The following is a 26,000-nucleotide window of genomic DNA, read 5'->3' as shown; positions in this document are numbered from 1 at the left end:
CAAAGGCAACGACTTCCAGCAGACTGTTAACAAAAACCCCACATCGGGTACATGCCTGCACTCTGGGCACGCTCACCCTCCTGAACAGAAGACAAACCCCACGCACCTGCACGAGGGGAAGGTCAGCCCACGCGTGGTCCTGTGTCACTCGTGGGGAAGCTGAGCAGCAGCAGTGCATGCCTCGCACCCACTGGGAACACGCTGCCTTCTGTGCATTTAAATAAACCCCTTGCTTGCTGACTGCTCTGCCCTGCTAATGGCTACAAAGCACTGCAAACTCTGACCAGGCGTCGTCAAAAGCCTGCGTTCACAACACATTCGCTTTGGTCAGCTCAAATAGATGTTTATTGCTTCTACAACACAGGTTACTTTTCTCTTGATTGCTTTTTCCATGTTATTCAATAGCCTCTAAAAGGAAGAGGACCAACCTTTAATGCAACATCCCGTACAAATTATAGCAAAGCAAAATTTGAATCCTTGCTAATTTAAGTGTTATTTTTACTACTAATGTGAATCCAACCCTAACAAATTAAAACAGGAAGAATTAATTGGATATGCAAATGAGATTATTCAGTATATAAATCTAATTACATACCAATTTGCTTTAACAGCATGAAAAGTAAAAAAAAAAAAAAAAGTTCTTTGTGAATGGATTGTTTTAAACAACCACCTGTAGCACAACAAGCACTCAGGCTGTGCATTAGAGGTGCTCGCTGTCAGCAGCACTAAGGTGATGCTTTGCAAAGATCATCCCAAGCACCGTGCTGCTGGGCACCCCGCTTGCTCCTCTGGTTTACCATATTGCTCTATGAGTTTTCAAACATGCACTGAACAAATCCCCACCTCAGCTCTCCCCAGCAAGGGACAGATGAGAACAAAAAGGGCTGATTAGGGAAACACGACATGCACAGCACGCACTTAGCCCCCATTCAGGTTTCTCTGTCACCTTTAGGAAACAAAAGGGGAAAGGAAAAATGAGCAGAACAGTGAACTGCAGGGAGGAAAGACTGCTCCAGGGGAAAGGAAAACAAACCTTAATTTTGAGTGTTTTGTGTTCGAGAACCAAATGACGCAGATAGGCAACTGACTTCTCTGAACAACTTCTTGTCAATGCAAGTAAAAATTATTAATGAGATCATTGGGATTGATTAAGATACAGAATAGCTGACACCGTAATTAGCACCCACCATGGCATCTCTGATAGAGGACCCTTCCACCTGCTTTCACTGCCTCTATGCTGGATTTTGTCATACAGCTCTGCATCCCTGATTCACAAACTGGGTCTCTAAAACTGCCTGACATAAACAGAATTAGAAATACCTCTCCAACAGACAAGGAAGTGTTCCAGTATTTTCACCGCAGTATCAGGCAAGAACTGAGATCTCCTTATCAAAAGCACGGCGCTAATAGAGAAAATTAATCAGAATCATTAAGGTTGGGAAAGACCACTCATCTAGTCCAACTGTCAGCCCATCACCACCTATGTGTTCTATACGAAATCCATACTCTGAACTAGACGTATACCACAACATACTTAGAAATGCTTTTAACAAGTAAATTAAGGCCATATTTGGTCATGGGAATAAGTGTTTTCATGAGAAAAAAGCCCTTGGAAGTCACTGCGGACAAGGGGTCGGCCCAGAGTTCATGTGAGCACCCAGGCTGTGCTGCACAGAGCATCTTTTGGCTTTGGTTCTGCTTTCCCACGCATCGTCACTTTGGTGCATCCAATTTCAGCCAAACGAGGTTCCCTGGCACCCAGTTATCAGTAAGTTTGTGTTCTCAGCTACCTGTGGGGTTCTGAGAGCAGCAGCTGTACCCAAACGCATCGCGATCCCGTTGCAGCACTGCCTGCTCCGTCGCTGCGGGCAGCGTCCCAGGGCTCGTCGCTGGGAATGGAACGATCACAGCCTGACCTGGGGTGAGAACTGGTGCGGTCTTCAATGGGGCTGATCCCCCCATGAAGGATGCCCAGCACTTCTGTAGGGCAGTCAGACAGCTCTGTCACTAACTAGCCCACACGCACACACCTGACGCTCCTGCTTTGAATGCATGTGCGGAGCCATAAACGCTTAATTCAGAATTGTGTTATCAAGCAGGATGCAGTTATGCTTATCCTCATATGCATTTTGCTGTTTTCCAATAGAATACACAAAAAAATAGCGCATTGATGTCCACCTGCCTCTGCCACAGAGAAAATTTGATCTCGTTTCTAAAGGAAATGTAAAAGGCTGTAACCAGCCTGACTGCCCTACAGGGAGGTGTTGCTGGAAGCAGAGCTGCCACTGCTCCAGGGTGGGGGTTCTGCTCCATCCCTCCCAGCGGCTGGAAATGCAAAATTTTATTGAAGGTGGGGTGGGAGGCTCCAACAGGCATTGGGTTAAGAAAAAAATCACTGCACAAACAAAGCAAAGGCTCCCTACCCACAGCAAGTGAGCAGAAGGCTTCTGCTGCTGGTTGCACACCAGCTGCTTTCTGCAGGCGTGCCCCTGCACCGCTGCCACTGAGCACTGAAAATCCATGCAGAAATCCAGGGAGCACAGAGGGTATTTCTGTCATTTAGAATCTCTATATGGAGCTCATTTGCAGCATTTACTGTATATTTTAGATTGTATTGATAACGAAGGATAGCTCGAGTTAAGCATGACACAGCTACAGAGACCAGTAATACATTCCCACGGTCTGGCTAATACATTTTTCGTGGAAGTACAGACTGGATACCAATAGGTGTGCACAGTGAAACTAATACATTTTTTATTACTTTAAATACTATGTGAGCAGCCGCACAGTAACTGAGGAATATACATGAGAACTTCTGAAGTCCTCAGAAACAACATGAACAGTTTGTACACTCCTGTGTTTTCCCATTCACAATGTACAGTGACTCCAAGGGACAAAGTCCTCCCCCTGCACAACGTCACTGTGTCTTCCTCTGTGCTCTCAAGTACTGCTGAGCAAAGAAGATGCCCAAACTTTGCAAACCACAGAATGCCTAAACTTGAAAAAAAAAAAAAATTAAGACGTGGTGGTAAAGCTTTACAATGGATGCCACAATAAGGAGAGTTAAATTAAAAAAGAAGCAGCGAACGCCTCTGTCATAAGTTTAAACACAGCACCTTGCCAGAGCTGTGAACTCTGCTGCTGACTCCAATGTGTAAAACCTCACAGGCTAACAACCTCTCGCAGATCAATCTTGCAAAACACTGACAGGCACATTTCGCTTATATCGCTGAGAAAAACCAACACTATAAGCACATTTTGTACGCAGCCAGCATGTTTCAGAAACAGCACGGCCACATCTGAGCAGAAACACCGAGCCTGACAGCTGTCGGAATGAACTGAAAGCACGACCTCAAAGAAAACTTTTAAAGTTGGGTTCAAAAACAATCAGGAAAAAAAACCTAAGGAGAAACACGGTTAATTGAGCTGTTACCGCCTGCAGCGATGCCACCAGAACAGGAGTAGGAATAACTAATGCTACTCCAAGGGAAGGGTGAAGATTTTCCTTCCCCAGACCCACATCTCCCGTGCACTACTTCAGCGTGGTTCAGCAGCTCTGGGTCTTTCCAAGCTGCCCAGGCACTGCTCCAGCACCAGGATGTCACCCTACGGCCACGCTGCGCTCCACAGGCACACGCTGCAGGTGTTGGCAGCTGCAGACTTCATGCCCTCAGCCACAAGCTCTTGCAGCCCTGCCCGCAGTTTCTTCATCTCCACGGATTTTCTATGTCATTCCTGTTCCAAAATCCAACTCACCATTTTTGGCTGAGAAGACATGCAGCAGCTTGACCCAGCAATTCAGCACCAAACTACCACCAGGGACAATGCCACCTCCCGCTGACAAAGCCCTGGGTTATGTGAATGAGCTCTAAATCCTTCTGCAACACCACATCCAAGTGTGTCCTTTCCTGCACCCTGCAGGGGCTTAATTAATGTGACTAATGCCTGTCAAACCTCGTTCTTCCACGATGAGGGAGACAATCATACGCTTTGCCTCACACTGAGATGCGCTGTCCCTAATACCTGTTCGCATGCATTTACATTTAAAAAAAAAAAAAAAAGAAAAAAGGGAGACAGCCATAAGCTTTAAACGTGGTCTGGATGATGAAGCTGCAGCTAAAGCCGAGCTCAGAATGCCTCCTTTCAGCAGCATTCGATGGCTCCATGCCTTGTGCTTGCAATGCAAGCCCGGTGCACTCCCACTGCTTTGCTCTCCTCGCCGCTGCACGGGGCAAAGCTCCTGCAATTTCTGTAATTCATCATTCACATACGGCTCCTGCAGCGGAAGAGGACATGTTTGTAAACAAACATCCATCACGGCTGCTTGCTCACGCTTGTATTTTCTTGCCTTTTCACCCTTTTTTGCTTATTTTCCTCTGATAAATACTGCTGTGGTTGAGTAACCGTCACCTCACGCTGCACTGCCACTGGAACCAAAAGGGGTGCTGACTAATTACAGGATTATACAACGACTCGTGCCCAGCGGGGAAGATTTAGCTGGAGGAGAAATACTGAAATCATACAAAAGGACCACTGGCACTGACCCACGGCACCACAGCGCCAAGCGTTTGGTGCACACACTGGTGCCAATACCATGGAGCAAACTCAACATTTACCTGCACGGCTGGAGCTAGGAGCAATTACAAACTCACGTTACAAAAGCACTTCCTAGTTCTGGAGAGCCTGTGAGACAGGCGTATTAAATGAGCAATAAAATGCAACTTAATAGGGTCGCTGTTAAATTAGTTTCAATTATCAAACCCCATTTTAACCAAATGAATGCCTGGCTTCCATCCAGGATTCACATAATTTACATGGAAAAGTGCTGGGTTCTCCCCCTTCCTGCTAACCTATGACTTGTCACTGCTTTGCCTTTCGTTAGGGAATAAATGCCATATTCTCTACTGAATACATGAGCGTACCAAAAAAAATAAAGAGAAAACAAAACATGCAAGTTCAAGAAGAAATGCAGTTAAAAAGAAAAGAAAAAAGTGAAAGCCAACTGTTAAACTTTTGTTGAAGCAAAGTCAGTATTATTAAATTTTGGAAAATTCCATGCAGACTGCTTCCTAGTTAGTTGCCTGAAGAGCATTTTCAGGGCATTCTGACAACCAAGAAAAGACCAAGAGAAGCCCTCACAGCTTCAGAGTTCTCTGGGTATGGTCACAGAGCACCTCTCTGTCAAGCACAGAGGAGGTCAGAGAGCTTTCCAGTGGTGTCCTACAGCCATCAGATCTGCGTTGGGCATTCAGGGGACCACAACTCATGATAAATCCATGAAGTGAAGGATCGCGATACTTCAAATCATTGCCAAATCACAACTGGGATGTCAGCAGGGGAGCTTAGATACAGACCATACTGTTGTTTGTTCCATATGCAATTCGCCTTATGAGGGACAGTATATTTAAAAAAAAAAACTTGTAGCAGATTATTTGACACCGAGAATTTTGCAGCAGTATTTTGGAAGCCAAGGAAGTGCGTTTCTCATCTTCATTCCACCCATGCATCCAGCTGTCTCCAGCCCTTTTTTATCTTGCTCTGTCTTCAGCATCACCCCCTGCCTTTGCATCTCAGAAAGCCCAGCCATCAGCCTGTCTTCTTTCAAGTCCCTCTTCAAATGTTGTCTAGCAAGGCCCACACAGCACGAACCTAGAGAAAATGCCATTGCACGTGGATCATCCTAAAAATGGAAGGAGAGTGAGTGCTACAGGAATAAAGCTTGATCTGGCTCTCAGTGAGCGTTTCATCTCCTCTGCTCACACAGACGGGAAGCTTTCAGGGCAGAAATAATTTATTCCTCCAAGTCTCAGAGAACACCCATTGTATTATTTGCCTTTTGCAACTGAAAGCAAAAATAACATTCTGAACTTTGTTAGGGATCTTTCCTGCATTCGTGGAATACCTAGATGGTATGAATTAAATGATGGCAGGGCAGATATCCCAACAGCAATCAAGAGGAAGCCATCCAAATCGTGCTCTACTCAACACATTCGAACAAACTTCCTTATACATAGTACTTGTCTTTTCAACTATGCAAAAAGGACATGAGATGTTTTAAAAATGACAAATTCTGTTAAAGCAGATGCGCTTTCCACAGGTTTAATCTCAGGAAAGTGGAATTAAGACGCATCAAAATATTAAGATAGATATATTTTTCATGCATTTACTGACACCTGGAAAGTTTAATTACGCTGGAAGTCACCAACTTCAGCTGAAGATGGCTGGATGGTTAATGAGTTGCCTGCCTAACTGATTATATCAACTTCTGCAGTACTCGATTATAAATGGTTGTAAAGCTTGCCTTGCTTCACAGCCTAATTAATGGGATATAGACTATTTAACAATCATGTGTTAGTTTGATTACGAAGTTAAATACACAAATTTTTCTGCTAAATAACTCAAACACAAAGAAAAACAAATGGAAGCGCTGCAGTAACAACAGGCAAGTTCTTGTTTTTCAGAGTAATACTTTGCAAAACTTTTCCTAAAACTTGTAACAAGGAGTCTGTGCAGCCCATCGCAAGTGCTAACTGTCACAGCATTTGACAAACGCTCCCAATAAACCAGCATTAAATAATACTCAGATGAGTGAGCTGCACTATAACATTCTGTGCCCTATTCATTAAGAGCAGCATTTATGGTGAGCAGCTCAATTACTTTCCATGGACTGACCCGCAGCACAGACACCTTTACAAGAGCACATAAAAGCACCCACGTTGCTGAATTGCTCAAACGCTGCAGGACATGGAGCCCTGGTGGGAACCAGAGCCCGCATGCAGAAGGTAACATCCATATCTGTGAGAGTCCACAACACCATGCAGGTATCACAAGGAGCCTCACTTTCTGCTACAGGTAACATCAGTCTGCCATGCCCTGCCAGCTTACACCAACTACAGGGTAATTCTGTTATTCGCAACATTGACAGTACTGTAATTATCAAAGTTTAATTAACCCTTTCCCCTTTTATGCCATTTGGTTGATCACCCTTGATTGCTGAAAGACCTTTATCTGAACAGTAACCACCAACATCATTTTTGGTCAGCTAATGCTCAGCTGCAGAGATTAGGGCAGGAGGCAAAAGCAAGAGATTTAACCCCACCAGCCCCAACTGGAAATTAACTGCTCCCCCTGTGGCACCCCCTGCTATTCTAAAGGGTGAAAATATCTTTGGATGGAAACTTTTGCATGTAGTGAATACACATATCATTATTTCTAGCTATACACCGTAGCCTAGGATTGCAGTTCATAGAATTACGGTTAGAAAACACCACTAAGTCCAACCATAGTTCTCAGACTACATAAAGACTTTGTCAGAACCCAAGCTGGAAGATGGGAACAGAGACAGCAGCAAACCCCACTGCCTGGTTTGCGTTGTACTTCTTACCTCCCCATTCTCTTCAACAACCACATAAATATTTTAAAGATTGCAAAATGAGGTCCCTTTCCAATAATATTTAGATTTTATAGGTAAAATACTCTTTCTTATAAGAAATTAAGCACCTCACATGTTGCCATTTCAGCCTTACTGTCCATAAAGAAACACTGAGTCCAAATTCTCCCTAATTTGATAGATACTTAGAAAAGTAGATATTTTTCTAACTCCCTAAGTGAGATTTAATTTCAATATCTATCTACTAATTTAAATGCAAAGAAGCTAAATTGAAAAGAGGCATCATATAAAATGCACAGGGGATCAATACGCAGTCAGATAGTCAGAACATCTGCTTATAAAAATGTCTGTGTATTCTATTTTATTTTAAGTGTATCATCTTACCTCAGTAATTTTTCTTTGAGAAAGATGTAATTAAACTTGTCCAGATGGACTTGTGAGTTAAACAGAGAAAAACATAATGTACCTAATCATCTGTGTGTGAGAGAAATGAGAGAACTGCACTAATACTGTCTCTAACTTTATAATTTGGGAAACTGTGGCCTAAATCAGAGTCAGGTCACATCTAGCAAGGGCTTTTTGCTGGCAGATCAGGAGCATGAAATGGATGCAGACCAATCCTCTGCAACCATAGAAAAACTTGTAATATAATCTCTAAATAAGCATTAATTACATATAATCACACACATTTTCCAACCTCCCCTCTACAACAATGCACAGCTAGATGATACTGTGGAATCCCATCTGGTGGCTAAAAGTCTTCTGGTTTCAATTTTATTTAATTGCTGCCCACTTCAGATTTAATTGTTCCTAGCTCTTAGCTCTTCCCCTCAGAAGTTTTTTCCAATTTCACTTTATTTTCCTCATTTAAACCAATCTCTTTTATCTCCAGCTCTCCAGACAACAGTAGTAGTTCCTTGTCCCAGTTTGAAAACCCGTCTAACATGAAGGATCGAGATTGTACATAACATCCTCTCCAAGATGGCATCAAGGTTTAACACCAGGCACGAGCTTGCACCCTTTTCTCTTTGAAATCTCTCCCTGAAGCATGTTCATAGAGCTTGCATAGCTTTTCCCTGACGTTAGAGGAATGCTAGATTGTTCTGGCACGAGTTAAAGGCACTGGAACTCTACTTAGCAACAGAAAGCACAAGGGAAGAAGGACTTTCCTTGGGAGGACTCCAGCCTAAGTGCTCAGAACAGACTTGTGCCAGCTCCACTATCACCTCTACTGCATCTTTCAGGAACCCCAACTACCAAATGTTCTCTATGCCAAACTGTAATGCTCGTGGTCTTTGCTTCAGCGCTTACAAGTCGTTCTTACCATGAAAACAACAACTTTTACAGCAGCACATCCCATTAGCTACAGAACAATTTTCGTCTATTGCAAAATTGTCCGTTGACATGATGAGAACACAACACAAATCAACCACATTCAAGAGGCAGTAACACTTGGGACATGGGTCAAGTTGATATCAGACTCAGCCTGAGGCTTTAAGAGCGTTGGGAAGCTTCACTTCACACTGGAGCCCTGGTTTTACTTATACTGTTAACAGACATGTCAACAAAAGATGGATGAAATTGAGTTTGATGACTGCTGAAAGATTAACAGAATTTGCTAATAAAGAATTTTGGGGCACATTTACAAAGCATATATAACAGACCATGCTATTCACCACATAACCTCTGAGCAAAGGGATTACCTTGACCCTATGCTGCTTGGGGTCACCCAGCCTTCCTCCCACCTCCCTGGCTCTCCTGCAATGGAAGCACCCAGTCATACATGGAAGCCAAGGTTTGCAAACATTCAGGTGTTTGTTCTGGCACTAAGACTTTGGAAATCACAGAGGACAAACCATGCCTGTCTCCCCTGGAGCCCCATCACTTACTGCTCTCTTTACCTGGCAGCAGTCTACCCTAGCTGAGATGGACAGGAGTCTTTTATTCCAGAAAATTCCTTTTATCGCAGGAAGCACCCGCCCAAATGCCTGTTCAGGAATACCTGTTCTGCACCTCCTCACAGGGGCAATGTAAAGCACGTTTTTAGACAGCTTTCTTACTGGTGCACTCACAGCACTGATCTCCAATAATATGTTCACTGAGATGGTAAGGTTATATGATAAATGTCAATAAGTATTTCACTTTCAGTAGAAAACCCATACAGCTGGCACGTACTGCTCTCCTGTCTGACTTCTTTCTAAGCCACTTGAAAATACAGGAGCTGGGTGAGCAAAAACCTCAAGTAACTCAGAAAAAACCTCAAAGTATTAAGGATGAGCCTGATCTCATCTGCATAAACCTCCCATGAACTTCAGTGACAGCTTTCCAAGAGCCAAGAAGCCAAGGGCTGTGTCGTGTTGGAGAAGCAGTATTAACAGGAGTCATTGAGGACTTTATCTATTCCAAGTGCTGTGCAAACAGTAATTAGGCAGTCGGGTACAGAAATGCAAAGCGCTGCAGAACTGACCAAAATATAAATTAATTAATTATAGAGCTGCAACAGATTAATCACTTTCTGGCTAACATCAAAGCGCTAGTCATGGGAACTACGCAGCATCAGAAAAAAGCGCTGAACAAATTGAATTGCCGTATCATTTACAGAAGACCAGCATTCAAAATGTACAACTACTTCTTGGTCTAATTATTTATATTCAGACATGAAATTTAGCAGAATTTCTTTTGTACATAACCTACATCTGTTTGGATAGATGCATGCATTCAAACTGGCTTGTAAATGTTCATCTTTGTAGGAACTTTGAGTTTTAATTTGTAACAGAGAGGGATGCCCAGATCTCACTGGAACTCAATGGGAACTAGACATTTCTTCACCAACATTTCCGGAAAAATCACCCTGCATTTGATGTAGACTGGCCCTGCTGATTACACATTATTTCATGTTTCCTGTTGGTGTAGTATACGATCAGTGTCTACACTAACTTAGGCCTTGTATTGTTCTGAAATTTGGAAGTCTGAAAATATAGTACTTTATTAGAGTGAGACACTTTGTGAGTATATATGCAGTGCACAGTAAGTTTTCTCACACACACATTTGCTCATTAAAGCCAGTTCCTTTCTCAAGCTGAACTGATATAAATTACAGTGATTTTTGTGCAACAGTGGAATGCGCTTTAATACCAATTCCTTTTTTTCCCCAAGAATTACATAGCCATGCTCTAAATAGTCTGGCCTGAACCACTGCTGATGCATTTGGCTATGCTGTATCAGCATCTGACAAAAGGAGAAAGAATGCCTGGACAGGCAGTCTTACGAGAATACTTTCCTATTCAAAAACAGTTCTGTAAAAAACCTCATTGAAAATAAGCTCTTCTTCTGACTTCTGCTTCTTGTGCTTAGTTCTAAATTAGGAAATGGTATTTTTCAAGAGATAACAGCTGAAACAATGCTTTCATTTTACCCTAACAAAGAATATACAGAATTTGATATTGAGAAATATGAGGCTGTCCCTGGATCTGCAGAAGGAAGCTGGGTGCCGCTGGGCTATCCTGCCACCTGCACTGAGGCACCAAGGGCCACCAGAAGCCCGCCAGAAATGACCAACACAGCCACTGCTTTGGAGGGGTCACAGATCCCACCACACAGATCACAGCCCTTGTGATCAGTGGCAAACAAGGGCCTCCACAGCCCAGAAGCCTCCTGCAGAAGCCGTGCCAGCAGACAGCAAGAGCAGCATTTTCGTATGCATTCAAACGGGGATACAACAAACACTTGATCCTGTGTTTTGGCTTGTGTTTCTGAAACCGCTTCAGTCGCCCTGTTTGGAGCAGATACAGCTGCCACTGCGCCTTCCCTTTGACAAACCAAACTTGTGGAAACAGAAGCATCATTAAGGGGCTGCAAGAGCAACTGGCTTATTGAAACTGTTGTGTTTACATGCTAAGAAGAAAGGAGGGAGAGCCTTGCTTGTGTTGAGCAGAGATCTCTGTGGGTAAAGGGCGAGAACAAGCGCAAGGGCAGAGAGCAGAGCCTGCAAGGCTGGGCAGGAGAGCAGGCCATGCCAGCAAAGCAGAAGCGCTTCTCAAGGGCTGCCGGGCTCTTTCACCCTCTGCCAGAACCTGCGTGGATCTTCACAGGTTAAATCACGTTATAAAACATGCACATGCACACTCGCACGGGTAACACTTTTTTTCGAGCAGGACTGCAGCTCATTAACATGCCAATAAGACTTCAACGGTGAAACTCATTGCTACAGGAAGGTAACGAGGCAAAGATTTGTGTAAGTCATGAAAAGCAGGAAATTTCCTGTCAGGTTGCCCTGCACGTCACAGCCATGCCACTAGGCCCTGCGGGCCGACCAGCCGCACCGTGCCACACAAGGCCGCCCCCCGGGGTCCACACGCTCAGCAGGAGGTGCAGGCCTGACCACCACTCTGCTGCACCTTCTGCAAAACAAAACCACCTCCTCACTAACCACCCACTGTACAACTTGCGCTGAGCATCTGGGATGCCTCTTGCCAGAGCTCAGAAAGTAATAGGAGACTGATGTCACGCTAGGAGGATATTCAACACCTGGCAAAGATGAGAAGAAATGCTGCCGCACGTTCTGCGGAAGCTTTCATTTTGCTGACCTTAGAATTTCTGCAACAGATGCCTCAAACATAGAAATTACAGTACAAAAGTATCTTCCATGCTTTTGTTTTTCCACAGTTTTGTTTATTTGCCTGTAATAAAGGCTCTGGCTTTCTGTGCTCCCGCAGCATAACTTCTGGAGGGTTACACCTCCCAGGCAGCGGTGGCACTGCATTGCAGAATCTCTCTGCATCCAATTTTCTGCCAGCTCACAAATTGTCATAGCACATTTAGGAAGATTTGGAACCAAATTTCAAAAATAGGAGCCAATATGTACCGGAATAAAAGCGCCTCTGTGTTCAGTAGAGCTAAGCAAAAGAAAGTAAACACTATTAGAAGTAGTTTGTTAGTACCTAATGCTGAAACAGGGCCCTGACAATGTCCACATAGAAAATGCACCCAAGTTACTAAACAAAACATTGAGTGTGAAGCAGCAGATAAATTAGAACAAACAAGATGAACACCAAGGTGACATATACATTAATTAAAATCTGACAGCCCCCACTCAGAACAAAACATGTCAGAGAACCACAGCAGTGGCAGAGCCCATGGAAGCAGAGCTGCCTGCCTGGCGTGAGCTTTGCTGGCCCTTTGTAAACCCAAGATGTCTTCAGGAACTGTTTCAGCTACAGAAAAATGGCACACAGTTCAGAAATTTTATTTTGCTCAAAACAGTGCAACTCTCCGGGGGAAAAAAAAAACATTAAATACGGACAGCTCCAGAAGAAGGTTTTATTGATGAAATATGTTATTCTAATTATTTGTTAAATGAAGTGTGTTCTTAGCTGTAACACTCCTCATAACACTGCTTTAATGGGATTTAAAGCTATACGTAGGTTTAATTGGGCATTGAAATACTTAGCACTGAACGTGAGAAAACAATGTTTGTCAACAGCGGCTTGGATTGGGAGATGGGTAGAGCAGAGCTCTGAAACAAAGACCCTTTGCTGGGCTGATACTGTTCAGCTGGCTGAGAGCATTGGTGGGATCTGAGCAGCAACTTTTAGTAATACCAGCCATGGAGCTAAGGCTTGTTTTGCCATTTTGTCCTTGGCATGTAACACGCAGCAAACTTTTGCCCTGGTGCAAACTACAGCACCATCTTTAAATTGAAAGTTTTAAAGCAATGCTTTACCTGCAAGGCACACCATGAATGATTGCAGCACGAGCAGCTCCCATAGCAACCTCATCTTCAGCTTTCCAGGGCAGAGGAGACAAATTCAGGAACTGCAGGAGAGAACCAGGCTCCCTGGAAATTTTAGGCCACTTTTAATCTGTAAAAGAGAAAAGAGATTACAAGGAGACCTACGATTGTTGCTCCTTCCATTTGTTGAAAGTTTACTTTTCATTCCAGGGAAATCACATCTTAAGATTAAGAAAGAAACTTTTAAAAACATTAAAAATTGAAATCATTCTGAGAAGTAGCAAGATGAGCATCAGCGTGAAGAAGAGGAAAAGAAGCTTGTCAGGAGAGATGCACAGAAACCTGCAGAGGAAACCAACTCCACAAAGCTCCAGGTGCAGTGGACACCAGCTCAGGATGCAAACCCAGATCTGTACCTTGCACTGGGCTTTGCTGACTCTTCTGCCATCTCTCCATTTTCTTGACAGCAGATTCACTCATTGCCTCTCTGGTGTAATTAGTTAACTCTGTAAACTACAGTTAAGAAGAAAGTTCTAAGAATCACTCTCGCTTCTCTCCACAAATACTACCCTTGGGTGAAGGAGACCACCTCTCAAAGCAATGCTTGCTAAGCAGGGTTCTCATCCTGCTCAGGACAGGGGAATGTGTTTCTCATCTCCTCTCTTTGTTGTCCTGGAAATCTTCAAAAGTACTTTCAAACATCTCCTGGTGAACCCCGATCTTTTGCTCACTCTCTGTATTACAAATTGTACGCAGTTGCAATTTTGAGCAGGGAATCTGAAGATGTTCTGCTCATCACTGCAACATATCCCCACAGCGCAACGCAAGGGCAAAAAAATGTCTCTCTTGTGAAAGAAACCTTTTCCAGAGCAAGCATTTAAATATTAAAAAATAAATAAATCAAGCCAGACACACATTCTTATAACTTATTTATATCACTGAAGGCTGGAAGTTAAGGGGCCTTCGTGCTTACAAGACAAACTGCATGACTAATAGCATGTGAAGGGCTATCATTAAAGGTCTCCGCTTGCTTTTGTGAGATAAAATTGATAGGATTCCTCTAATAAAGTCGGGTTGAATGCCCTGAGAAGACTAAGAATCTATCTTCTGATGCAATTTTGAAGAGGGTAGAGATTAATTGAGTATATTCATCTCTTCTCACGCAGACTGATTAGGCTAGCTGGGGTGAGCAGGAAGGCCTAATCAATGGAAACTAATAACATCTTAAGTGAGTGATTAGAGCATTAATTATTAATTTTTCTAGGAAAATGCCATCACAGACCTTCATATTGATTTATAAAGTTAAGCAGTTACCCTGTGTTTATAGGGAACTCAAAAAATGTATTTGCTTGCCCTCTGTAGTCTGCACACACGTACAAATTCTTTCCGCTCTCCGCATCAAATTCTGTTGGTTACAACTGCACCCCTATGGGAGACTTCTACCAAAGGCAAGCAGCTTTCGGTGCTACACTCACTTCAGTGAGACTGGAGATAAATCCTACATTCACCAGCAGCTGCTGGAATTCTTACGTGCCCTTGTTTTCCCATGTACTATTCCCATCAATAAGCCCATTGTGTCACTTAAAAGGCTGCTCTTCATTACACTGCAGTGCAATGCTTTATGGATACTCTCCTTCCTGCAATAAGCTACCTGGGACTGAAACAGAACAATCACTTACAACCATTGATACCTAATTAAAAACACAAGAGGTACAGCACTTATCAACTTAATCCGCTGTCAGGACCCCACAGAAAGCGGCACAGACCTGCCAGCCTGCAGGAAGGCCGGCCAGCACCACCAGGAATATAAAACACTGCATCTGGCCCCAGCTGAGCAACATGCCTCCATTTATTCCACAGGCTTTGAGGGCAATGCTTCTGGAGAGGCAATGGAGATGAGGAACCGGTTCTTTGTGGAGGGCCATGGAGAAGGCAGTCCTGTTTGTAGATTCCTTGTGCTCCTCTTCTCCCCAGGGTTGCTGGCTTGCCTGTTTCATTCCCTGCTTTTCTGTCCCTGCAAGAAAATCCTCAGTCTTCACCCCCTTACTGCTCCCTGCTGCTGCTCCTGATGCCCCAGCCCTCAGGGGAAGGCTGCAGCGCTCTGCCTGCTTACACCTTTCCTATTCACAGCTTTCTGCAAACTGCTTTATATTCTACTCAGGAAATCATGCTTCTCTAAGCATTTTAAAAACTAATACAAAACATTTCCAAAGTATTAATGTAAATTAGTTTTCGGCTTATAAGGGTATTAAAAATAGCAGGCTCTTTCTTTCTTCCCAGGATGATTTCGCACAGTCATTGGGTCTTACTTTCAGACAAAAATAAAAGCTATGCTAAAAATATACATTTTAGTACTCAGCAGAGTTAATAATTAAGCCAACTAAAAAGACTGGAAGTCTTCCCTACTACTCGGTTGTTCAAATATGCTCCACAGAACCAGCAGACATCAGAGGGTCACGGATGTCCTTCAAAGAAAGAAAAAATCAGGTATCCTAACGTTACCACAACACACACCAGTGTGGTACGGGAAGTTTCCCAAGGAGAAATGATGCCTCTCTTACCATAAAGAATAGCGAAAAGTAAATTAGATGATCACCATTACAAATATTTTCCTAAGGTTAAAATACAGCGGTATTCAAGATGCTGCTGCATTTTTGTTTCTCATGATAGCTCCCCATTTCACATGTGAATGACTCCAATCTCAAAAATATTTTCCTGTAAACATAGCTGCTATTCATATCAGTAGGCTCATTGTTGAAGCCTCTGTAAAGAAAAATGTTGAAACACGTTTTTTTTAATGGTAACAACTTTGGGCAACGCAGCACTTGTTCATGAGCAAAAGATATATAATTGAACAGATCCTTCCCATTTCTAAATGTTTTCTGACTATAAAATCCCAGGGGGTTTTGCTTCGCTTCTGAAGTGCTTCAAAATATTCTATTTCCAGAAAGAAGTGGATGCATTTTCAGCCTTATTTTTAAAAAGACAGAAATGAGAAGTGCGTGCACTTTGGAAGCGCATCCCATCAGAACATGTGAAAGCAATGCACACATGCAGCTGTCTTCCTAACTTTACTTTCAGCAATGCATCCATTACAAATTCTTTTGCAAGGCACCTCTGTCTGTAATTGGATTTTGATGAAGAAAGTTTACTCTAAGAATTCTGACTGTAACAAAGCGTGAGAGGAAAAAAACGCGTGTGCACGGAAAGGGGAAGATGTGGCAACTGAGGCTGAGTCAGTGGTTGTGGTGGGGATGGTTGGCCTTGGTGATCATAGCAGTCTGTTCCAACCTTAATGATTCTACGGTTCTAATTTCTCTGCAGAGACAAGGCTTGTCGCCAGTAATTTCATTGGCATTTTTAATGAGTAGCACTTCTGAACAAATAAAATGAAAATGTAACAAAAAAATAAGGCTAAGGCATAAGGATGCATTCAACTGCTGAAAAACATCCTTTAGATGGAACTCCGTTCTCTTGCTCTGCTGCAGCCTTTAGCAGAATGGTAAGAGCCCACCCTGGACTGCACGAGCTCCCAGAATATTCTGAAGGAAAACTTTCCAAACTTTTCTCTGACCCCAAAGCACTGCAGCAGCAGCAGGAAGCCTCAGCAACCAGCTCACGTTTTCCTTCTGCACACCAGTGCACTACACAGTGCCAATTCTGTGAAACTCCAAAATAAATCACTGTTAATGAAGCATGCTGCACATACAGACAGCAACAGGCATCTTTTAATCACCTAAACAAAGAGCCAGAGGTAAGCACAAAGCACCCCGAGCACCAGCACAGGAGCTGTCAGTGGATGCAGCAGCACCTGCCCTGTCCCAGCTTCCAAAGCATTACCAATCTTTTTAAACTGGAATGCAGGATTATAAAACTACCCTTCATGCTTGGTGCAAAAAGAGAGCAGAGCGAGGTGCTGCCACAACCAGCCTGGATTAGCACAGGCTCCCTTTAGCAGACAGCCAGAGACCTGCAAAACTGAGCATCCAGATACAGAAGGTGCCTAAAAGATGTCCCCATGAAGTCCCAGTCTTTGGGGTAAGACTGTTTTTCATGTGCACATCGCTGGATTTTTCACCACTCAGTTCCTTTGTGACAGCTGTTGTTATGAGCCCTGAGATAAATACTGGCCTTCCAGGAGCGGCCCTTTCGCACAGGGAGAGGAAAAGGGAATTCAAAGGGTGTCCAGGGGAACGAGGGGAAACGAGAGCATCTTGCGCTGCGTTTCCTGATCCATCTCAAGCTGCTTTGCTGAAATAATGCCTTCTGGAGCTGTGCTTATACACAATTCGTGTATTAGGAAACATACACAGGCGTAATGTGCACGATAAAACAATCGGCATACATACACCATGCTTCTGAGATGTGCCTATGAGAAATGGGGATGAAACGCTTCAAGAAATTAATTATCTAATAAGAAGACTGAGAAAAAGCAACGTCAGTTGTTACATTCTGTTTTGTCCCCTGGGCATTTACTCCCACTCATAAGACAGAGATTTCATTTCACTCTACCCAGGAAGCTGCGGCCCCTCAGCAGACGCGCTCCCAGCTCGCTCCTCTCATTTGTATTTGTCAGGCTCTGTGCTGCACGCTGCGCCCGAGCCCTCCTCTCCTGGCACACAGCAAGCAGAGCTCAGCTGTCCCCTGGGAGGACCACAAGGCACGTGGGGATGCAGCACGGGCACACCGGCACCTGCCAGACCAAGCACAGCCGCTCACGTGTGCCCTGATGACACCAACCACATCCAGACAGCCAACGTTCTTCTAACAGCATCAGCAAAGATCGCCGAAGGAACAACTCAGTAAGCGTCCCACGCAGTGAATCACAGCCCCTAGCACTTCAACGTACTTTCTGCTGCCCTGCCTGGATGTCAGCAGGGGGTGACTTTGTCTCCTCCAAAACCCACCCAGCTGTGGCCAGCTGTGCCAGGCAGGGCAGCCCTCCTCGCCCATCGAGCACCAGGTGCGCACTGCTGCCACCAGCCCTTCCTGACTTGTTAGCTCATCAGCTCTTACGAGCAATTTGCCTCCTGGCCTTATACAGATACACATGCGTGGCTTAAATGCTGTCTAGAAACTCTGGAGATACTAGTCAGAATTCAGATGCTCTTTCAATGTATTGCTGAGTTGCAGTGTTGCCCACACAGCCCCGGCAGCAGCAGCGTCAGGGAAGCAGCGATCTATGCCAAACACGGCTATTCCCTGCTGCACAGCATCTCCTGCTTCCGAGTGCAAATCACCACCGATGAAAAAATGGCAGTAATTAAAGCCTTTTAATTACGAGTCACTAATTACCACACAGCACCCTATTAGAACCCTCATTCTTGTCCCTTGCCCCCATGAATTGCCTGTGAAACATGAATCATTTATAAGCATAAACCAGCAGCTCCAGGTAAGGAGATCCAGGTGACTAAAGGCAAACCTCAATTAAAGGCGCTGGCGTTCATTAGGGATCACTTTCTATAGTTCCACCTTTTCCATGGGAGGGATATATCAAAACCACTCACTGCAGACAGCGCTGTTCATCCTGGAGCGTGCCCAGAACCCCTCAGCTCCCGGCCCCATGCAGAGAAAGGTTTTCAGTGCAGGGTTTGGGAAGTTCAAAACAAGCAGCCGTCTTCTACAGCAAGGCACAAATCAACTCTGCACAGGATGCTAGCTTTCAGGACAGCAAAGAAAGTTTTATTTGCAGGAGGTCCAGGAGGGGAACCAAGCACTGGGCACACACCCACGATGAGGAGCACTTGGCCTGGAGTGCCGTTTCTGATACCAATCCCGAAGTTTTATTTCCACGTTTCCAAAGGCAGTGCTGATGCCCTGGCCATGCCCTCGGGCTGAACTCCGCAGTTCTCCTGCCAGCTGCAGCCTATTTTCGGTGCTCGATTTCTCACCACGGTTATGTAAGAAGGCACAGCTTATGGTGCGAAGCCAAATGCTTGGCTGTTAGTGTGAAACTGAGGAACCCACGCAGTGAGGTAATACAGTGAAATAAGGGTGTTTACAGAGTCCTGACCTGCTTTTCCTCCCAGATGTCCAGCAAAGGCACAGAACTCCTCCTGCACGTCCCCTGGAGTTTTCCTTGCGACAGAAAATACTGAAATCACCATTCCCTTTGCAAATCTAAAGATGCATCTGGGTCAGAACCCTATTTGTGATATTTTGCTATCAAATAGCTCAACACCTCAAGGTGTTTGTTTCATAGCAAAGCAAGCTGCTCCCCATGAAAACTAGCAGGAAAGCAGGTAAGTGGAGGACTAGTTTTCCTACAGAAAGGGTAATTTAGCATTGACATCAGTTAACTGGAACGGCTCAGATCTTCACTCTGTACTAAAGAGAGCTGTCCATGCCCCTCACAGTGCACACCCACCCAGCCCAGCAAGCAAGCAGCCAAGAGGACGCCTTGAAGGCTGGAAGGATCCATCCGCTGCAGGGAGCAGCTCGAGAAGCCAAATCCCTATGGTTTGGAGCAGAGAGAAAGTGCGCGCTGCTGCTGCTCAGGCCATGATGTTAGTGGGGGTTGGTCTGAGGTGGAACTCAGGGAATACATAGGCTATAACAGAAGACAACACATCAAACTCGTAGCGCATGGGAACATCATTAGTGATTTCCAAACCTCGTAACTGCAGAAAAATGCAGATGAAAACAACTGCCACGGGCACCGCAGCAGGTCTGAGGTTAGAACCAAAGGCTGTGGTCACCAGAAGCCCCTGGCCCAGACCCCGTCTACACTGCAGAGCAGAGGGCTGGGGACAGCCCTGAGCTGCTTTGCACCTCGGAGCTCCTGGGACACCGAATCTCTGCAGAAGATGCTTTGAGAGCCTCAGACTTGCCCCCTAGGTAAGGGGAGGGCAGCAGCACCCAGACCCACCTCAGGGCTGACAGACCACCCCAGGCCAAGCATCGCGCAGTGACCCCGGTGACACCTCTGTGCAATCACTGCTATTATGCTACACACTCCATAATGCAATCTTTCTGCTCCGATTTAATTACTACACATAAAAGGAAATAAACTTCAGAAGGAAAACAAAGAAATTGCACCGCGTGTAATTTACGGGAGCTATTCTTCAGCTGAATGCCATAAAACCCTGCATGTTTATGATCCCCTATTAGAGGGCTGAAAACACGCTTGCATTTGCTTATATTGACTATGCAGATTATGTGATATTGCCGCCTTTTTCTGCCTCTGCCATTTTTCACAGAAGCAGCGTATTTGTTTAAAGACATCCTTGCATGAAGCACTGGCTCCTACTAAGAGAAAAAAAAACAAAGCCTGGCTGCGTGCTCCTCATAGCCACAGGCTGCTGGGGGGAAGCAGAGAGCAGCTGGTGGGGGGAATGCAGGGGGAGGGGGCACCGTGCCCAGTTCTGCTCTCAGTCCACGCTATCAGTTACTGGAGGAAACAACTCCATGGCCAGACAGAACGAGACCCAGCTCTGCAGTGGATAACGATGTCAAATGATCTGAGCCGTGTGGCAATGCAGGAACGGCGGGACGGCAGAGGGAGGATTTATTGAGATATCATGCTAATCCCTCCGTTTTCTTGTCATAGGAAACAGATGAAAGGAAATAAGGTTTGCAAACTTGACTGCAGCATTGATTTATGTATAACAGCTTCAAAAAGCAAGGAACAGAAACGCGTGTTCATGTTATCCCTGGCTTAGGGCTCCGCACAGCAGCGGACGCAGTGGGGCTCCTGGCTCCTCTCCCAGCCGCTCGCCTTCCCCAGCCACCAAAGGCCTGATGCAGCCCCACTCCTCCATCCCAGGACAGAGCCCAGTCCTGGGGAGCAGTGAGGGGCTGGGCCTCCGTGCACATGCAGTACAGTGTCTTTGACACCCAAGACAGCTTCAGCATAGAGATTTCACGCCTCTCTTTTATAAGCTGTTCCCTGAGCAGCAGGTTCCTCTCCCACCTTGCACAGATGGAGTTGGTATGAAAAACAGGATGAATTCACACCCAACTGAGCCTATTCTCTGAAGAGGTGGCAAAAGTTCATCTCTTGCCAGCTTGCAGATAGGCCCAGCCAGCTACAGAATTAAATATACACCATGCATCCTAGTGCTGCAGTCACAACATTCCTTTTTACTGCCTATTAAACCCCCTTTTAGTATCTCCTCCAGTTTTAATTGTCAGCGTTTCAGCCCTCATCTGTGCCTCATCTCTGTGCCAGCTCTTCTCCAGCTACAGTCACTATCTTACACCTCTTGTTTTGCGTAGATGGATCTGTCAGCTCAAATTTAATACACACAGTATTTGATAAAACTTCTTAGTGGTTTCTGGGAGTTTCTGGGACAGTGTCTTTAACACATCCCAAGTAGAAAATAAATAGTTCAAATAAAACGGGAAGCAAAGGAGTATGGAATTAGAACATTAAGGCTGAGAAAGAGATAAAAAAAACATTCGAGTAAAAAATTCATCTACTTTAGCTTCATAGACTGGATAGAGGCTCCAGCTCTGGGCAAGGAAGACAGACCCATATAGTTACACAATTAGAGCGATTTTTGAATAGCTGGATAAAGATTTACTGCAAACAATAAAACTTAAACTCTACAATTTAAGTTACAACAGTGGGGTGTTAATTTATCTCCTGTTAAGACAGTTAAAGCAATGACAAGTAGCTAGAACTAGAGAGCAGAAATAGCCCATTTTATGGCCTGACGTACAGACAGAATAGATCATTGAGGTAATAGAAGCCCATCAGCTCCAATGGGCTTTGGATAAGACCACGGTGGAAATATTAGTAAAAGTGGCACCATAAGAAGAAATGATGTAACGTAATAAATACATGCATCATAGAATTCGTCAGTTAAATCAGTTCTATGCGCAGGATACCTCATGAGAAACAACCATTTACATTATAAACCTTCACCAAAATATAACAAGGAGCCCTTATTTCACTTTTACTTTAATTAAAGCAGCAGCTAAACACACAACCATTACATTCCCCGGTACTTTACAGCCACCACGCTGCCAAGGGAACTCTATGAAATACCCAAAGTAAGCTAGAAGCTGCAGATAAAACAGGAGAAAGATAAATATTTCAATCAAAGTGCTGCTTGCACAAGAACTGGCTCAATGGCTCCATGTGAGCCAGGAGATAAGCAGAGATACGGCTGGGGCTGTGATGCTATAAGCAATGCACATAGGCTGATTTTAGTCTCTGCAGTGGAAGGATGAGTCCAGGAAGGCTGTGGTTTGCCTGAAAACACCAGACAGAAGGCAGAGAAACGGAGCTGATAGTTACAAACACAGCAGGAAAAATCTTTTCTTTCTTTATCACTGTGCATGAGAAAAATAAAATCACCGTGAAGGCACAGCAGGACTCACTACTGAGTGCTAATCACAAGACCGCATTGTTTTGAGGTTGGAGATATAAAAATATTTAGTTTCAGCCCATAAAGCCACTATTTTTATACGCTCCTTAGTTTATCTGTCTGTGCCTTCTGTCTGCTCACTTGTGCAGAAGTTCTCAAGCCAAGCAGCCCTCAGACTTCTGAGTTTGTAAGAATATTAAACTCCGTACAAGGAACTATTAATGCTACTGAGATCTGTCTGCTTTTAAATCCAGATGGGAAATGCCTGCTGTTTGTGATGACGAACACATGACCGTGGTTGCTTCCCCGTCTTCATTCAGAGAAATGTTCATTCAACTAAGTTCACGAAAACAATTAAAAAGAAATCCACGCAGACAAGAATTTAAATGAGGACATTCAAAAACCCAGGCAACTTCCACGAATCGTGACCTATGTGTTAAGTTTGTTACAAAGACAGCCTGCAGGATCATTTTGCTCTGCCCCGAGGCGATGCTGCCGTGCTCAGTGCAGTGCCAAGTGCTGCCCTGGCTCAGAGGTGCTGACCTTGCATGCTCCATCCCCAGCCACAGAGAATGCTCCTCACTGCAAACACAACCCGTGGCTTCAGATGCATGGGGCTACAGACATTCCTTCTTACTAACTGACAGGGTTTCTCCAAGTCTGCCCTGCCAGCCGACTTTGCAGAAGTCTGGAATTGTTAGACGGGGCGTCCAAGCCAACAGTAGGACAACAGCAGCCGCTGTGCCAATACAATAAATAGAAGAGCCAGATCCATGCCCTATGCTCATGTGCAAGCACCCTTAACGCCTGCTCATTAACAACATCAGGTAGTAAGCTGAATTCCCTGATGCAGTACAGGGACAGATCAGGTGACAGCTGGGACGCGGCGTGAGCCCCGCAAGCTACTGCAGCACTTCTCCCTCTAGTGTCCTCCTATGGCCTACATTTCTAGAGCATGAATATAAACATGATAGATGGTAAGAATTTCACCCCTGACTGAGAATTCAAATTACCATATTGATTAGCTTTGCCACACACAGTACAGAAAAGATTCACAAAATTCGTACACTTTAAAGAATAGAAGCTGTCACCTTACTGGTGCAGAACAGGAGGGCAGAGCGGAGCTAATCGAGTGGCGAAAAACAACTTTCTTCTGAACCACGAAATAACACCCCCCAGTCACACCCCCAAATTATTTTACTGTAGTATTTTGAGCGCTGACCCATTTCTTGTGCAAAATGTGCCCTCAAACCTCACAAAGTCAATTCTGCCCATCTCCTTCTCTGAAAGATGAGTGCATGTTAGGGACAGATTTTATTAGAAAGCAATCTTCTGGCAGCCCAAGGAGCAGGAGGTGCACGAGTAGGCACCCAAAACGAAGGGATGATTCAAAACCACCAAATGCTTTCATTACATCCCACCCAATAACCTTTGCATGCCGCATCTGGAAGTTGGGCTCTAAACAGCTCAGCACTTTTTCTTCTCTCCATGACCAGAGCTATGCTAGCACACAAGCCACATGCAGCCATTGGGAGTGGGAGTTAGGGAAGCATTCGGCTCAACAGATGGACAGTGGTCAAACTGAACTGCACAAAACTTCTGAGAAAGGAAATGACAACTAATATGTGTTCTTTGCAATATGCTGCACTTCTGTAACACACAGAGCAGATTATATCTGACATCCCAGGAAAGTGAAAAATCTATACTCAGGTGTGCGTAACACAGTAAAATGATGGAAAACTTAATTCCCCAAATTTATATCTTTAGCTGTGATGGGATGTAAGAAAATATACTTCAAACCTGGGATTCTCTTAAGAACAAATATCTTTTTTTGCATCTCCGAGTAAGCCAGTTTATTTACTTTTCATCCTCTTGATTCATTTTTAAGAAATGCGATAGGCATATTTGGAAGAAAAGGATTTTTGTTTCAAGTGTAATAAAAATGATGCTTCCAGCTGTTCTAAGGCTCAGGACGTGGGGGACAACAATATAAAGGATGGATTAGGGAGCAGAGTGCGGGTGAGATAGCCAAACGTGCTTGCTAAAGACAATTTATATGATTATGCTTACGCGTAGCTTAGCACATGGAACAGCCAGGCAACACGTGGAAAGAAACTGCAGTGCTTGGTATCAAGATCAGAGATCAATTTGTAGATTTCTTGTGGGAGAATCACACTAAACCCTAATATTGATGTAACGTTAAAAGATATTCTAAATCAATTGATACTTAAGGCTGCTTCACTGTTACTGTGTCTGGATAATGCAAAAGCCTTGTTAACCCTCATGTATGGATCTTTAACTTGGAAAGACTTCTTCAATTTGATACCAGGAAGAGACCTTCAGTATAATCAGGAGTCTGTCAAGCTATTAAGAATCAGCCAGATAGCATACTTCCATCTTCAATAGCATGGGCTAGAACCCAGCTTACATAAACTAACCAACTTCTGGTATTTTCAATGGGATATGTTAACATCAGCAGCAAACCTAATTCTATAGGGATCAAATCTGTTTGGGCAAAAACCCTACCTTCCCTGCTACTTCACGGGGCGCTGGCACTTCTCAGCCTCTGCAGAGAGTTTTAATTACTTCCTTCAGGCTGGGATGAAGCCACCCGGCTGCCTCTGATGTTTCCATTCCTGTAAATGCCATCATGATTTAATGACTCTCTATCATTCTTCACCTGAGAGCAGGGGGTGAGTATGCACAGAGTCAGCTAAAGATGCACAACTTCATCGCAGCTCCTCGAATCCATAATTTATACACAGGGCAACCCACCAGCCATTTAACCCGATTAGGCTCTCATGCCCCACTTGCAAAAGATACGAAGATTGTCCCAGAATTATTCATAAAATCAGTGGGATGTGAACCAGACATCTAACTTACAGAAGGAACTGCATTTGAAAAATTAAGGTATCCAAAGATTTCAGAAATGTCTTTCCACAAAGAAATAGCACCATGCAGAGTCTCTTGCTCTGTAACAAAGCTTTGATTTTATGAACCTTTTTCTAAATCCATTTTGAGAAAAAAAAATCTCCACCTTTTTAGAACGAAATCCTTTCACATGGAGGAAGGCAGGCCCAAATGCTGAACTTCACAGCTTAAGGCCTGTCATAAACTGACTCACTGATGAGGCCGGGTCTCCCATCATTTAACAAAGAATAGAAGCATGTAAACCAGAAACTGCACATGTCAGGATAAGAAAAACAAAACCTTCCGTGTTTAAATAGACACACTGCTCTTGCAGCAGCGTTTACAAAACCAATAACTGCCCTAATTCCACCGTTCACAGCATTTTCAACTCAACTCATAGTACTCCTATGGCCTAACACTGAATGCCAGATGTCTGACTTGCATTCTGTGCCATGCTGTAAAGACAACACCGTGCGCAAACGAGGAAGCCCTGCAGTATTTCCAGCATCAGTGCTGATCCTGCACAACTCAGCAGCCACCCTGTTGTCTTCCCTCCAATGTCATCTCTCTCCTCTGGTGACGGAATGCTCCCAGACAGCTGGGGGACTTCTCATTAACTACAACTGCTGGGTTTTACAGGAGCGAAGAATTCAGG

At 44.4% G+C, this 26,000-nt stretch overlaps 1 protein-coding gene across 8 annotated transcripts in view; it reads right to left on the bottom strand.

Moving 5' to 3' along the window:
• The window catches only part of CNTN4 (contactin 4), a 262,223-nt gene that overhangs the window by 113,588 nt on the left and 122,635 nt on the right, over positions 1-26,000 (bottom strand). For 5 of the 8 annotated variants that reach the window (XM_021409696.1, XM_021409698.1, XM_021409699.1 and 2 more), the window contains exons 3-4: positions 13,538-13,634; positions 13,113-13,251 (exon numbers count right to left, since the gene is read on the bottom strand). In XM_021409696.1, the coding sequence (XP_021265371.1) occupies positions 13,113-13,167 (55 nt within the window). In that variant the 5' untranslated portion in view covers positions 13,168-13,251; positions 13,538-13,634. The remainder of the gene's footprint in view (positions 1-13,112; positions 13,252-13,537; positions 13,635-26,000) is intronic. The other 3 variants (XM_021409697.1, XM_021409700.1, XM_021409695.1) reach the window with 1 other exon arrangement.

Source organism: Numida meleagris, chromosome 11, assembly GCF_002078875.1.
Source record: "Numida meleagris isolate 19003 breed g44 Domestic line chromosome 11, NumMel1.0, whole genome shotgun sequence".
NCBI lineage: Eukaryota > Metazoa > Chordata > Aves > Galliformes > Numididae > Numida > Numida meleagris.
Note: the sequence above shows the minus strand (reverse complement) of the source record. Positions and strands in the feature narration are given on the sequence as shown.